We start from the raw sequence: 15,150 nt of genomic DNA on the forward strand, positions 1-15,150 counted from the left end.
AATTGAGAGGTAGTTGGTTACACTATTTCCGGTGTATAGGGGTGTAAGGGCTTGTTTCTCTTCTGGCTTGAAACGTGAGTAGTGCTAGAGGGAACAACACATATTTCAACTGTTTTCATGCAAGGAAGTGACGACCCATGTGTTTACCTTGACTCCCTGACTCTTTCTGCTCCGTTATTGCATTTTAGTGCATCTGTGTATTAGATAGGCAGAATTTTTTTAACTGTCTGAATTACAGAAACTGCTACTGTCGGTGATGTCCACTTCAAATCTTACTTGCTGCAGCTGTGAGAAGGGAACAAGTGAGTGTTACTGGTGAAGAAATCCCTTGAAAGCCCTCATTTTTGATACATTTCACATTTTTTTCCACCCAACCCCTGGTTATTTCCCCAAGACATTATTTTTCATTCTAAACTCAATTTCCCGTTTCTTTTAATTCAATAGCTTGACTTTATCTTACTGTTTTCTTCACAAATGTTAAGACCACACACTGAGCTCTGCTAACACATTGTATTATACTACTAGTAGACAAATTTTAACATCACATCACATACATGTTGCAGTTGCTGTTGTAACATGCCTTTTAAAAAATACCTTTATTGGATGAAATTGTCTCTTTCTCAAGAAAAAATCTGGTTCTTCAATATAATTTATTATGCCTTTTAAAATTCTGTCTGTTCAATAAAATCTTTGCTATATTATAAATACTTGTAAAGAAAATATAATTTAAAATTCTGAGAGAAAACTTTTTTTTTTTCAACTTTTACATTTTTCACAAAACCCACACAGGCACCAAGGAAAGACTAACGATAAAAATAATTTACTCCTGTACAAGCTGATCTGGGTTGGAAACATTCAAAAGAGAGATTTTAAACTTGTCCTCTGTTGAAACTTTGGCTACAGCATAGGAATGGATCTTAAAACAAAGGAGGGTCTTTTGTTTCCCACCCTTTTAACCTGAAAATTTCTTTCAAGGCCTGATGGAGTGTTGTTAGTACTTTCCTCACTGTAACATACCTGAATGAGGACTGCCTACATTTGTTGTTATCTGAGGGAACCAGCCTCTTAGCACGGGACTAAAAGTGGCCCTTACCTCATCAGATGAGTCTATTCTGAAAATTAAACATTAGCGAAAGTAAGTGCTCTCATTCTGTAATAGCAGCAGTTAGAAATTTTCATGGTTTGCTTGTTCATTAGTTATGCATTGCCAGAAAGCTTTTGTGTGGAAAGGACAGCAAAGGCAGAGCTTTCTGATCTGCACCACTTGCAGGGATCTTTTTTTTTTTTTTTTAAATGACTTCTCTTCCTAAGCAAATTTCTTAGTAGAGAGGGAAGGATTCAATACAAGAGACATTTAATAATAGAGATGTTATCCTTCAACTATTGGCTAGAAAAATATTGAAGAATTCTTACAATTGGCAAAAAGGCAGACTAAGCCCAAGAAAGGCATAAAGCCACCACAAAGAATGATTTTTAAATCTTACATTTGGTAAGACAATTTTCAAGGTTGTCTTTAGAGAAGTCCTTTTTTACACAGAAGACTTAATTAGTTACAGAAAATAGATTTACCTTTAAATTACAGAATTTAGTGTGAAGTGAGAAAAAATTTTATTTGAACTGATGGATTGTTAGCAAAGTGTAAAATTCCTGTCTTAGAGACTCTTGCATCATTTTAAGGAATAGACAGTGAAGGAGAATCTAATCAAATATTTCTAGAGCATCTGCAAAACACATTTCAACAGTAAACAAGAGGAAGAAAAGTGAAAAGCAGTCAGCACTTTTTTCAATTTTCTTTAGCACTTCAATGAGCTAACTATCCCCTGGGAATCTTCATTTCCTTGTTCTAGATCCCCTAGCTTTTCTGAGCATCCAACATGGCTTTTTTTTTTTTTTTTTTTTTTCCCAATCCTTAGAAGCAAAATAATATATCATTTTGGCTCTCTTTAAAGAGGTATGTATGGAAAACTGCTAATGTTAGGGAGTTGCTCACCCTAGTTGCTTTCTGACAGCCACCTCTGCCTCATCCTCATCCTTCCACTCCACATTCCATGCCCACCCTTATTACAGTATTTTTTTTTAAAATCTTGAACAATTTTGCCTTTTCTTCCTAGATGTTTTGGGAATTTTACAGTCTTTTGGTGGACTTTTCTGCAACAGCTCCCCTTTCTGTTCTACTTGGCCTAACTACGTGCAGATGTAGGCCTCTCAGAAGGCAGCTATACTACTTTAGAGACCTAACTGAGGCTCCACAGGTAAGAGGTTGGAGCCCAAAGCTCATACAATTAACACAAGTAGATCAGTACTCTGTCAGGTGATTCATAACCGGTGGAAAGAAAGCCAAGTGCTCTGAAGTGCTCTCTCTAGGAGACTTTGTCCTCATTAAACACATACGGCCTAGAAAGACCAGGCTCATATTTCAGGCACTTCACTTAGGTAGGTCCAAGCCAGGTGGAGAGAATGCCATCCCATGGTGTGGGATGCCTTGCTGGGGGCTCTTTTTTATTAGTGTGTGTCTGTCTGTAGTCTAAATTGTGAATAACTTCATCAGTGTTCAGTGATGCCCCAGTCCAACCCCAGCCTCCCAGATGTTCCTTTACAGGAGAACAGAAGGGTGAGGGAGCATTGTTTGGAGAAGGAACAAAACACCTGTGACAGAAGCAGTACTGGCTGCAAGTATTAAATCGGAAAAATGACAAATATAACAGAGACTGCAATATTCACGACAAATCCATGGATGAGAATATATCCCCATAGCTTTGGCAGTTTGGTTCAAAACTGCTTAATAATTCAGGTTTTGAATCCTACTGCATGCTTAAGTGAAGAGGGTGGAAGAATAAGTAATGTGAAAATTGTTTAAAATAGAGTATTAGGGTTTTCAGGGGAGTACTATTGCATTTCATGCCTGAGGGGGCAAATCTACTCTGAAGAAAGGCTTTGAAAAAAGATAATACTAAAAAGTGTAATTTTCCTGCCTTATCCCCTCACACCCGTTTTTTTCGTTCCTTGATATTTGTATTAAATATGAAGCAATCAAAGCAGCAATCACACAACTAGAGCATACACAGACTTTGGAAAAAAAACTACAGGTGGGGAGAACGAATATTTCCAACTCAGCGCCATACCCTACAGTTAATTTCCTTCATTTATGATATCAACCAACGCTTGCAGCAGTCTATCATCTCTATGCTTGTAAGGTTTGGCATTGTAAAAAAGATCAACGTAGTCACTGTACAGACTTTCTTCTGAGCCTCTCAACTGGGAGGGCTTGTTCAATTTTTTGAGGGCTTGGTAGAAGTGTTCGTATGGAATATTTAACTTCTCACTTGCAGTCTTCTTTGGCAGTTGCTTCTGATCCATCTGTCTGCTAAAAGCACTTTGCAGCAAATGCAGCATGGCCTCTGATGGGATTTTATCTTCTGCTTTGTCACTGCTGGTGCTGGTGTCTTCTGTGGCCTTGGGTTTTTCACTCAGGCTCTCCAGTGTTGTGTGGTCCTGGAACACAGATTAGCATGAAAAAAGATCAGGCGTCAATGAAAGACTGACTGGATTAGTGTTTGCTCTGGTTGGTGATCTCCATCTATGTGTGGGCAAATGTTATTGTATCATTCAAGGAGCCACTTGGGCATCTAGAAAACAACCAGACCATTATCAACCAAAACAAACTATCAAATGGACTATACCGTATAAAATATGAAATCCCCCCACAATATCAGCAGTTATAAATTCAGATTCCACATTGGCTGGATACAACACGTCATTTTATACCAGTATTTGTCCCAGTCTTAAGAGACATTTCTGGTTGTGCCACAGGACACAGCAGTCTAAATGAAGGAAACATATATGCAGTGGTGATGGCTGCTCTGATTGTGCCTTGTCCGCTTAGGAAAAGGGCTGAACCACTGTTTCCATCCTTCTCTGTAGATGATCTCACCTGAGGAAAAGACAGTGAAGTATGGCTAACGGGTGGCCATAACACATATCTAGGAGACCTTGGAAGACCAATCCCAAATACAGATCCACAGAGCAGTTGGTGAGAGGCATGATCTTGTTTCATTGCTAGTATATGCCTGCAGAGCTTCCTCATTTAACCTAGAACTGTATTTCTAACTGAACATTCATTTTTTCTTCATGTATTTTTTACCATGTCCACCCATTTTCTCCTACAGAACCTGTTGAATCCACTTTTACATTTTTCCAATTTTTTTTCTTGCCTGTGGCTGCCAGACCTGTGGATATTTATGTAATGGATTTATAGACTGTTATCACGCCCACCTTTCATAACCTGTCTGAGGAAGGTTAAACTCTCTGTGCTTTATGGATGTCCTAATTACTTAATGGGGAGACAATTTGATGTGATGGGATTATTTTCTGAAGCTGTTGACGTAATCAAGCACTATGAAATTGTACATTACTACCATCCTCTGCATCCTGAAACCCAGGGTCACTCTGCCTTGTATTTTTAGAGCACTGTTATCTGCAGGGTAAACAGGGGGTGATAAAGGATCTGGCAGCAACAGATCCACCGAGCCAAACCTTTTGAATTAATGAGTCCCTGACTTTTGTCAAGCTCTTTGTTCCTGAAATTCCTTTCAAACTCCCTGGAAACACTCCAGCAGGCACAGTTCCTTTGGAATGTGACACTTGTTCTAGGTAGAATTACATAAATTTTGTGTGTCTGTCAGAGGTGTCTTCCTCCCTCATTCTACCACGAAACTGCATTGGCCATAGAGTTCCTTGCTTTAGGGGCAATTTCCTGTTATCATCCTAAACCCCTTATATTTTGCAATTTGAAAACAGAGACTAATAAAAATACCAGTTGTCGACATGAGCAAAATTACAATATACACTCAAAACCAATCAGGGGTTAGATAAAATTAATACAAAATGAATATGTGTCTTCTTACTAGGCGAAAAAAACCCCAACAATTTTCTTATAAACTGAAAAACAGGTAAGGAATAAATGTAATATAACTCTACCTCTACAAGATCCGTCATCTTCTCCACTCCTCGTCTGTCATTCTGCACAGCATTGTAGGATGTATACACACGTGGCTGCTTCATGTGTTCAGGCTGGGTAGCAGTGCCATGCAAAATCAATTTCCAGTTTACAATCCTTCCCTCATTTTGTATTCGTCTGGACTGAAAAACAAGCGTGGCATCAGAATAGGTTCTCAGGACATAAAAGATGAAAAAAGCCACTTGAATGCGAAGTACACAGAAGCGCCCAAAACAAATTATCAGGCTTTCAATACCTACCTATAGAGTATGATTCATAAGCACAAGAGCCCCAGATTTAGTGGAGACAGAGTATATCAGAATATGGGATTTAATACAATAGCTTAACCGCTCCAAATATTCACATTTGGATGTAATATAATTATTAATTCATCATGTAAGCATCAGTGGAATTTTGTCATAATGCTAGAAATTACTGAAGTAGTATTTTGCATTATAGAATTTGTTCACTAGGCCATTCCTTGGTAATTTCCTTATTAAAATTACCATTGGAAATGATAATGTGAAATACTATTCTTTACTATTACGTGGTGTACAACAGCAATCTGAAATGCAGTGTGTGGAAGAGGGCAGCAAATGTTTATTTATAAATTTTGGTGGCAGTATTTCAGAAGTAGAAAGTGGAAGGGACAAGTACAGAAAACACAAAAACCAACAGGGTGAGGAAAGAGTGTATCGTGTCTTGAGGACAAAAATCTTGCTTTATTGTAAGTTTCAGGAAGCTTTCACCTGAAATGAGAGCTAATTTACAAATGAAATTCTCTTAACTTTGTTCCACAAAAATGCTTTCAAAGAGCAGGGTATCTGTAACCATGGGATTATCTATAAGCCTGCAGCATTAAAACTAGACTGCTGATAGTAATATTTACTCTTAGTGCTGTATCCATCTGCTCAGCTCTTGGCAATACACTCCTGTTTACAATTTGATGCCAACAGGGGCTGGAGTCTCAGTGTCTAACAGGAAGCTTTCAGTTTCTGGCAAGATCTGACCCCTAAGGACAAGCTTATTAACAGACAACTTCAATGAGATGAGTGAGCTTGATCACCCTCTCTTCGAAGGGAATTATTTTTCAGTTGCCTACCAAGCAACTTAATTCTGGTGTCTTGCTGTTGTAATCCATATCCCCAGGTGGCTTTAGTAAACTGATTTATTTTGTATCTGTAAACTAGTTGGCTTTAATCCTTAAACATTGTTCAGCAGTAAGTATTCTCAGAGAGAAATTAGGGAAATGTATACATCAGAATAGGTCACTGAGATCCCCCCAAAAATCATTAATTCAAAATGTTTTCAGTTAATGAAAACTGCACATGGACCATGAGAAGCCTAGATCTATGCTGTGTTCTTTTCTGCAGAAAAAATTTCCAGTTAACCATATATAATTTGATTGCTTATTTCTCTCCATGAATCTCCACTAGTAAAGAAAACTTTATTAAGTGATTCGTTTCAGTGATGTATGTCTGAAAAACACAGGCATGAAATTTTTTTGACAGGTACATGTCAATGACGTGAGAGAGGTGCTTTGAATTTAGGTAAAGAACATGAAAATGTGACTCTTATTTTTCTTCTTTAATCTTCAGCCCAGCTGGGTATCTTAAATACCCCTTCATTTAGCTTGCTTAATGAGCAGGCTCATTGTTCAACATGCTTTGTAGTGATGAGTGATCATTTTATCTGTGTTAGCTCCCAAACACAGCTACTTAGCATACAGGCATACTTACCGTATCAGTAATTCTTAAAATCCAGGTGCCTGTTGGATTTTCCCCCCATGTGTGGACAGACATGAAGTCCCAGTTCTTGAAGCCATTGGGAGATTTGTCTCTCTCTCTCTCAGCCAGTAAGACAGTGCTGGTCCCTGTGTGGGTGCAAGATAAACCCTGTGACTGTCCATACACTGCCTGCTCCCAGATTTTCACATTTCTCAGCTTGCACACTGCCTGGAGCAGAGGTGACCTGGAAAATACACTATTCAGCAGCGGCTCCTTTAGCAGTGGCTCCTGTAATTATTTTTACAGCAGCATTTAGGAGCACACTAGCTGTTAGGTCACACCAAGAAGGTACATCTTGTTCAGTGTTCTAGCACAAAAAGGTAATGAATACACATAAAAGAAGCATAAGGAGAAGGTGTCAGGCACAACCAGTCTTTTCCACCGATGAGCTGCTCAAGAAACTTCTGAAATGGAAGTTTTGAAGGCAGACCAGCTCATGCAGTATTATGAAACCACGGCCTTATCGTGATTTCATCACTGGTTTGGGGTTTTTTTTGGCGAGTGGATGTAAATTTTTATAGCCTCGTCCTTTGACAGTGTGAAAAGCATTTGCATTGTTATTATTAAAAAAATGCTGCAGCTCACAAAGCAGTTCTGCAGCAAAAGAGGTTCTACTTCTTAGGAGGAAATTTGTTTGGCTTGTTTGCATTTAAGGAAAAAACAAGGGAACAATATTTACTTAATAAGGAAAAGTGAAGCCCCAAGGAGCCTTGTCACAATTTACAAATACATTTAAAGGTAACACCATAAATGTAGAAAAGGAATGACATACATTTGCTACTAATGTGTTGCAGGAAAGTATAAAAGCAGCAAGGAACAAGGGAAAAGCAATTTAACCATGAAAGCAAAATGATACTGCAGTGGAGGCAGCAGTACTTGATGACTGCTACCTATAAATAGAAAAATTAGATCAGCCTGATGTTCAAATTCATATCTGAAAGTTTGTCTTTTTTTTCCTATTAATACCAGTTGATTTAACAGACTTTACTCTTAGTTGTTTATGCTAAGTCTTTTTTTTTTTTGTCTTATTGTGTTTTTTCAGGGCATTGTCAAGACAGCTTGCCATATTCTAGCTCATTTAGTATAGCTGTACTAAGATGCCTAACAGAAACACTTTGGGTTTTTTTAATACACCAATGGGAAGATGCATGAAATGAAACCTAAGGAATCAGATATCCCTCGTTTCCCATTAGTCTGCTAAATTACAGGAAGTCTGATAAGAATTACTGATCTATAATTTGTTGTCTGCCAGGAACACTGAGTTTTCATAGGTCCTGTTGCCTCTGTGAAAACGTTCTGTGTCTTCATTTTTTGAAGTATGATTTTCAAACCTCTTTTCAAAAAAATAACCCAGAATGGGTGAAGGTTGAAGATGGGTCTCTATAGTTCCCAGGGTGCTTTATCCTCACATTGGATTTGTCCAATGAGTCATTTAGCTCTCTTTAAGCACTGAAAACCACATTTTTTTCATGAAGTAAATGTTACACACTACAGTAACACAAAGAAAGTGTGTCTTTGCCTCCCTCACCTGATGGAGAAACCAGAGTGACATGAAGATCACCTCTTCGGGAATACTCAATTGTTGCCTCGAGCTGCACGTGCTCCAGAGATGCAATGGAGTTCTCTTGACCCTCACAGGCTTTTGTGGGAATTTCGATGATGACTTCTTCATTTGCTCTTAATAATCTGTTAAAATTGCAGTATTTCTTTGGTTACTCACTGGAACTTTTGATTCTGGGTCATGATGTGTGAATGACACGTTTAACAGCCGTGTCAGAATGATAAGAAAGGAAGAGTCAATGCCAGCTCAACAAAAAAAAAGGTAATGTCTTCTGTTCATGATCTGTGCAGAGAGAGACTCTGCATAGCTTTCTCTGCACAATTCCCATTACTTCTGAAGAAAATGGGTATCTAACTCTCCACATAAATAATTCTTAACTCAGGATCATAGGATCTTTTTTTCTATAATGTAATGTACAGGACTGCAATAAAAATACATAAACAGCAAGTATGGCATACATCAGTAGTGGGTCAACATTCTGTGAAAAAGACAGAGCCCATAAAACCAATTTGATGGTAAAATAGCATAATTAATAAGGTAAGCAAGCAGTGACTTCAAAACACTGCAATATATTTCTGCAGACAGACCTTTGGTGCATTCACATGGTATAATTTCAGCCTTTGAAGTAGATAATTTTTTCTGGATAAGTATCCACATGTGAATATGTAGAGACAAAAAGAGTCTAGATATCTTTATTGATTAATCAGCTCAGTGACTAATGATAATTAATCTGTCTGTTCAGGCCCACTATTCTGTGGGCATGTGGCTGGTAAGACTTTTCAGTGAGCCTTTGAGACACTTGTGTTTCATAAGAGAAATGCTACAGACATGACTAAAGCTCAATATATCACCTTGATTTCAACATATACAAGCCTGTCACAAGAGAATAATTGCTAAGACCCATTACAGATATATATATATTTTTAATTCTTGTGAGACATCAGTATCTTTTTATCTGTCTTCTGATGGTTGTCTAGAAATTCACAGCTTTGCTGATTGGGCTCAGCCTCACGGTATCATCCTTTCATACACAGTCTGCACAACCAGACGTAATAATCTTAGTCTTTGTTAAGACTTCATTCTAGTAATTTCCATCAGTCTTACATTAAAAAAAACAAACCAAGAAGCAAACGCTGGTTGCCTGCCTCTCGGGAATACAGTTAAGCAAAACTAAATGAATCAAAAGAAGTCCCTTAGTCTCGTTCAGAGCAATCTGTGAATGATTCTTCAGGCTTTATTACAATAGACACCAGCTTGGTAACTGCTGATGCAAATCCTTACCTGGGTTCAAAGCTCTTGTCTTTGACAATACACTCTCTCTTTTCTGGTACACTTTTCCATCTCTTGGGATCAGCTAAATCCACCAATGCATTGGCGTTGAGTAGCCCAAACCCAAATCGGCTGTTGACCATCAGTCCTGCTCCATTTTTTTTCCATCCTGGATTTCCAGCCAGTGGATCATATTCTGAGGTCCACACCACCAAGTGCTGCATATCCCTCCATGTTAGATCTGGGCTGTTGAGAAAATGTGCCTGGTTAGTTTCTTCAAGGCTATCTACCATTTTCTATCAATTATTAGACTGAAACAGAACACACTTCAAATGTGTATGGCATCCCACTGTTTTAAAACACATATCGTGTTCCAGTTATCCTCACAATACTTCTCCAAGCAGACAAGATTTCTGTGTCCATGAAGAACAGGTCTCCAGCAAGAGTAGAGTCCAATCCTCCAAAACTAGTCAGGCATTTAAAGTTAGCTAGCTACACTAGAATTTCCCACCAGTCTTTGTAGGACCTAGACATTGAAAACTGAGTATTTGATTCCATCTGTGATTTAGTCTACCCTTTAAATTATCTAAGAGTCTTCACTCGTGTCACCAAAGGGGTGTGCAGAAGAAAATGGAGCTGAATCCACACCATCCAAGTTATTAAACCTATGCACTACTGCCTAAAATGCTTTCTGTGAAAAAGCCATTGTCCTGTCCTTTCTTACCTTTCCCAAGTCCTAAACTCTGACTACCTGCCCTACAGGATCTGAACCCGGCTGCTCCCTGCCTGCTCTGACAGATAAGCTTGGGCACCTTCCCTTTTATGCCTCATCATTGGCAGAAAATCTTTTCTGAATTGGCTGAGGCTTAGTTTAAACTCCTGCAGCCTGCTGTCTTCAAATCACATTCTCCTGAATCCGTGTGCACCCTCAATTTTAAGTGCATTTGACCAGAAATCAGTAAAACCTGTTGCCAATACACAAAATATTCCTCAGTCATCATGAGTTACTCACATTTGTTTTGCTCTTCTAGGAAGGAGTTGGGGTGAACAGCTGCTTATTTTTTGTCATCAGCCTGACCAAGTCTGACTGACAAAAAGTGGAGATGCAGCATGAGGTGGTGCCACTTAAAACAGGTGTTTTGGGGAAGGTGGTGAGATGACTGAGAGAGAGGAGTTACAAAGGTAATTGTGTGATGTCTTACTTTGCTTCCAGTGCTAGAGCAAAAATTCCTGCTGCCAGAGGTGCAGATGCAGAGGTCCCAGTGTGAGTTTCTGTACATTCATTGTGAAGATCAACGCTTGTCTGATAGAAAATAAAATAAAGGAAAAAAAAACCCAGATTGCATGAATAAACAGGTGTAAATACAGTCACATCCATACTCACAAACATGTGTCCTTTACTTGGTGTGTATTAATACACTCCTCACCAGCAGAAAAAGTGATGAGTGTTTAAATCTGTTCATACTTCAATCCACTCTTTTTACTTCAACTATAATTTTTGTATCAAAACGTTTTGTGTTGGAACCAAATACTCCCACACTGAAATCTTATTTTAGTCTAAGGTTTCACAGTAAGTATTTCAGGCTTACTGGTGAATCATGAAAACAGATCATTGTGTTGGGCCTAGAACATTCAAAATTACTGCTTACTAGGAAATTACTCATAGGATTAGTATTGGTGTTCTGCTCCCTCTTCAGCAGAAGAACTATAATTTGCAATGAAACATGTGCTGTATTTGGAAATTAAACACCAAACTCATCAGCCCATGTATCTAAATCTTGACTATAAAGAGAAGCCACTTAGTAAGGACTCATCCCCTGGCTAACACGGAATGACACTGTTTTAATCCACATCAGTGCAGTGTATTGTAAAATTAGCATCCACCAGGGCTGGACAGCAATTACAGGTATTTCAGCATTATTGTGCCACAGCAATTTTCCTCAGGCACACAGGAAGGCACACAGACTGGTATGCCTGCTTTCTGAGTTTGGGAGATTTGGAAGGTAATGGCAAGGTATAACAGAGGCCCTGACGTCACAGGTTTTCTTTTTACTCCAGATCTCTCTTCATTTGCCCTTTTCTGAAGAATGAGACCATATCAAACCATGCAGAGACTGCTTTCATACACAAAGAGCACTCACAAACCACAGACAAATTCAGCATGTTGATTTAACTGCATCAACACAATTATTTTGTTTTTAGATAGAAGAATACAGGATTATAAATCCCTTAAAGTTTCCAGACAAAAGCACTTAAGCACATAACACACAACATAAAGCAGGCACTCAAAGCCAAGCATTTAAGAGGTTTCATTTATTATTCGCATATATCATACCTTTCTATTTGTTCTGAAACCTGTAAAAGCAACTTACAATTCTTTGGTCAGTATAATCCCCGCTGCTGTATGCTGTGGCCAGAGTTGAAGAGCACTTCTCTGCATACCAGGGAGAAAGCCCTTGTTGAGAAGCACTGCTAATGGAGATGGTGTAGATGCTATCAGTGTAACCATCACAGTCACAGTTGTCACCCTGACGACCTCCATTCCCTGAAGCCCACACGAAAATGGAGCCTTTCCCATTTCGGCCCTAAAAAAAAGAAAAAAAAAAAGAAATGAGTGGTTATCAAAGAGATTTCAGACCTCACAATGTATCCTTAACAATTCCTTTCCCCAAAAAGCCTCATATAGCAAACATAGAAGAGGAGAAATTTCCAGAAGCACTGTGGAAGACACAGACAGAAGAAAGCAGCTGTTTGAAATATCCCACAGCTCACCTTACAGCCCATCTCTCAGTCTGGCTGGCCTAGGTTTAGTGTTCCAGATACAGCAATTTTCCTCAGGTTTTCAAGTTAAAAACAGAGTCTGTGTTCAATGGTGTAAATTTTTCCACATGCTGCTGTTTGGTCCTCACCATTTCTATAAAAAACCCCCTTCTTTCTTCTAAGAATAGACAAGTTTATCAGGGTTTATTTCCCTCGCCTTTCCTGTACTCACAGAGGTATGGTTTAGGGGCATGAATGACGGACACATTTAAAACCCTCCCTTCTGTCACAGATCTGTGGGTCAGAATCTCCAGCCTCCAGGCATAACCATGTAACACACATCACTATCCAGTCTTAAGCTCTACTAATTTTTCAGAGGAAAAAAATATGTTTTGTGTGACAAGCAAAATTTCTTATGTTGTTCATTATTAATATATGCACATTTAATATTCCACAGTAGCTGAAATACAATTTTTTTTTTAGCACTCCATTCGGGTGAGATTTGAAATTATTTATGCAAATGCTAAGACATTTTCAGCACTTGAAACATTAAAAGCAAAGAGAAGTAAAATGTGCTCTGTGATACAGCTTTTAAATTAGGAAGGACAAGCCACGACAACTACAGAAAATGATGTAGTATCTTTGAGACCAAAGGCTGCAGTCCAGAAAAGCACTGGTGTATCCCAACACCTGCTTTGATTTCACTTAGAGTGGTAGTAACACTTCCTCAGTTCTTCAGTTTGAGCCTGTGCTCGGGTGCTTCACCAGAGCAGCAGTGAAGGATCCAGGGATTAGAGTTGTTGTCAGTTCCAACACTGGCTGACTTTAAGCAGAATGGAGACCAGACAGACCTTTGCAAAAGGAATCCTGGAATCCCGACAAGCAAATGGGTTAATTTGTTCCCCAGGAGAAATAAAACAAGCTGTTAAAAGGACACATTCTTCACCAAAGAACCTGGTTTTTCAGAGTAAGACAAACGAACATTTGTTGTCTAATTATCACCTTTAATTCTCCCTCTGCTCTTGCTGCCTACCTTTGGGTATCTAACCTGTTATCAGCTCTCTCCTCTCAGTCTCCATTATTCCCTCAGAGTATCTTTGTCAGCTGTCAGCATTTGCATTGTTCTCTCCTTTTCTCCTCCTGCCTATTGATGTTAATTGCCCTTTATCCAAAATTTTCTCTTTGCTTGTCCTTCAAGCCATTTCTCTCTTCTCTCATCTATGATTCAGTCTTCCTCTCTTTATTAGTACCTGTCTTTAGGTATCTTTTCACCTCACTGGCAAAAGCTAGAGTAGTTTACTAATAAATACATGGCAGCTCTCAGTTTGCACCCTGTTTATTGTCCAAACAGATCTAAAGAGGGTAACATGAAAAAACTCCAGTAAAAATATTTTTCCCAGTACTCTCCATCATGCATTTGCACTATTTTCATTTTAATTGGATCACGATATGCACAAATTAATGCAATTAGCACAATATAAACTCATCTGCAGGGTGCTAAAATGTATCACTATTTCACACAGCAAAATATTCATGAAGCAGGAATTTTGTGTTAAATTTTATGGGCTTTCAATGCAGAAATCTGATTACTGTTCAGGGTGAAACAAGCAGCAGAAAAGGGTGGGTGTAGGGCGAGACAAAGGCAACAAAATTAAGGATGCAAAAAGAAAGCTTATTTATGGAGATTAGCAACTTAAAACCAGTTTAGAAAGCCCTAATGGTGTTTTCTCAAAAGTCCTTTTCTGGCTGGAAATTTCTCTCGTCTGTACTATTAAAATATACCGCGTCCATTTCAAATATGTTTTGATCGAAGACAGCACAAACTGTTTTCATTTTTTCTCTGGTATTAACCATCTTAAAATTCTTTTCTCTGCCACATTTTTGCTTTATCTTTCCCTGAAGTATTGTACCTGGTTTATCCCATACTCGAAAGCCTTCTGTGCCAGCCTCCCAGGTCCCTCCACAGTTTTACCATCATCGTTAGGGCCCCAGCTTGCACTGTAAATATCCACATGTTCTGGATTGAAACCGATTGAGCTGGCCTCAATAGCATCAGTGACTATTCCATCCAGCATTCGTATACCTTCACAGGAAAAAAAAAAGAAGCAGACTGGATTTACTTTCTGTTCCCTCCTCCTTGTCTTTGTTAGCTGTTTTGAACATTTCCAGTAAAATTAAGCCATAACTACTGCAGCCACAGCCGACTGCTGTTCAGGTAAGCAATATTGAGGACAGTTCCTGTCAGTGTAAAGCAATATGGTTAGAGTTTATTTGCAGAGCTGAGTGTTTCTCTACAACCATTAAAAAATAAATCTTAAAATCTTGTTAGCCTCCTGTTTATTTCTTTCTCTCCTTCTACGGACACCCAAGAAGATGATGTCTTGCTTACTGTTCCTGCTTTTTCTCATTGCATTCTCTTTCTTCCTCCTTCTTCCTACATCTGTAACACAGCCTTCTCAAACTGCTAAAATGCCACTGAAATTAAAGAGGTTTTATCAACATTACTTTTATCTTTAGGACTTCTAAGAGTTTTAGTTCAAAGATGTAGTTCTGAACGTTCTGACTGAACCACTAAGTCATTAAAGGTTTTGCTGTCTCTGTGATGCTGCACTTTCACCAGCTCTTAAATCTACACCACAGAAAAAAATCTCCCTGTTTTTCTACTGCCACCTTTTTTTTTCTACTGTGAGCAATCCAGAGATATCTAGCCATTAACAATTTATTAGGAGCTGCATGATCTAATCTTCTTCAGAGCAAGGCTGATCTCAGTGGTACTT

At 38.7% G+C, this 15,150-nt stretch overlaps 1 protein-coding gene across 1 annotated transcript in view; it reads right to left on the reverse strand.

The window, feature by feature from the left end:
* Window positions 1-415: 415 nt before the first annotated feature.
* PCSK1 (proprotein convertase subtilisin/kexin type 1) overlaps window positions 416-15,150 on the reverse strand; it is a 28,031-nt gene continuing 13,296 nt past the window's right edge. Inside the window, exons 7-14 of the mRNA XM_032096952.1 lie at window positions 14,284-14,456; window positions 11,986-12,198; window positions 10,816-10,916; window positions 9,626-9,859; window positions 8,312-8,469; window positions 6,736-6,869; window positions 4,978-5,139; window positions 416-3,492 (exon numbers count right to left, since the gene is read on the reverse strand). Coding sequence (XP_031952843.1) covers window positions 3,130-3,492; window positions 4,978-5,139; window positions 6,736-6,869; window positions 8,312-8,469; window positions 9,626-9,859; window positions 10,816-10,916; window positions 11,986-12,198; window positions 14,284-14,456 — 1,538 coding nt within the window. The 3' untranslated portion in view covers window positions 416-3,129. The remainder of the gene's footprint in view (window positions 3,493-4,977; window positions 5,140-6,735; window positions 6,870-8,311; window positions 8,470-9,625; window positions 9,860-10,815; window positions 10,917-11,985; window positions 12,199-14,283; window positions 14,457-15,150) is intronic.

Source organism: Corvus moneduloides, chromosome Z, assembly GCF_009650955.1.
Source record: "Corvus moneduloides isolate bCorMon1 chromosome Z, bCorMon1.pri, whole genome shotgun sequence".
Classification (NCBI taxonomy): Eukaryota; Metazoa; Chordata; class Aves; order Passeriformes; family Corvidae; genus Corvus; species Corvus moneduloides.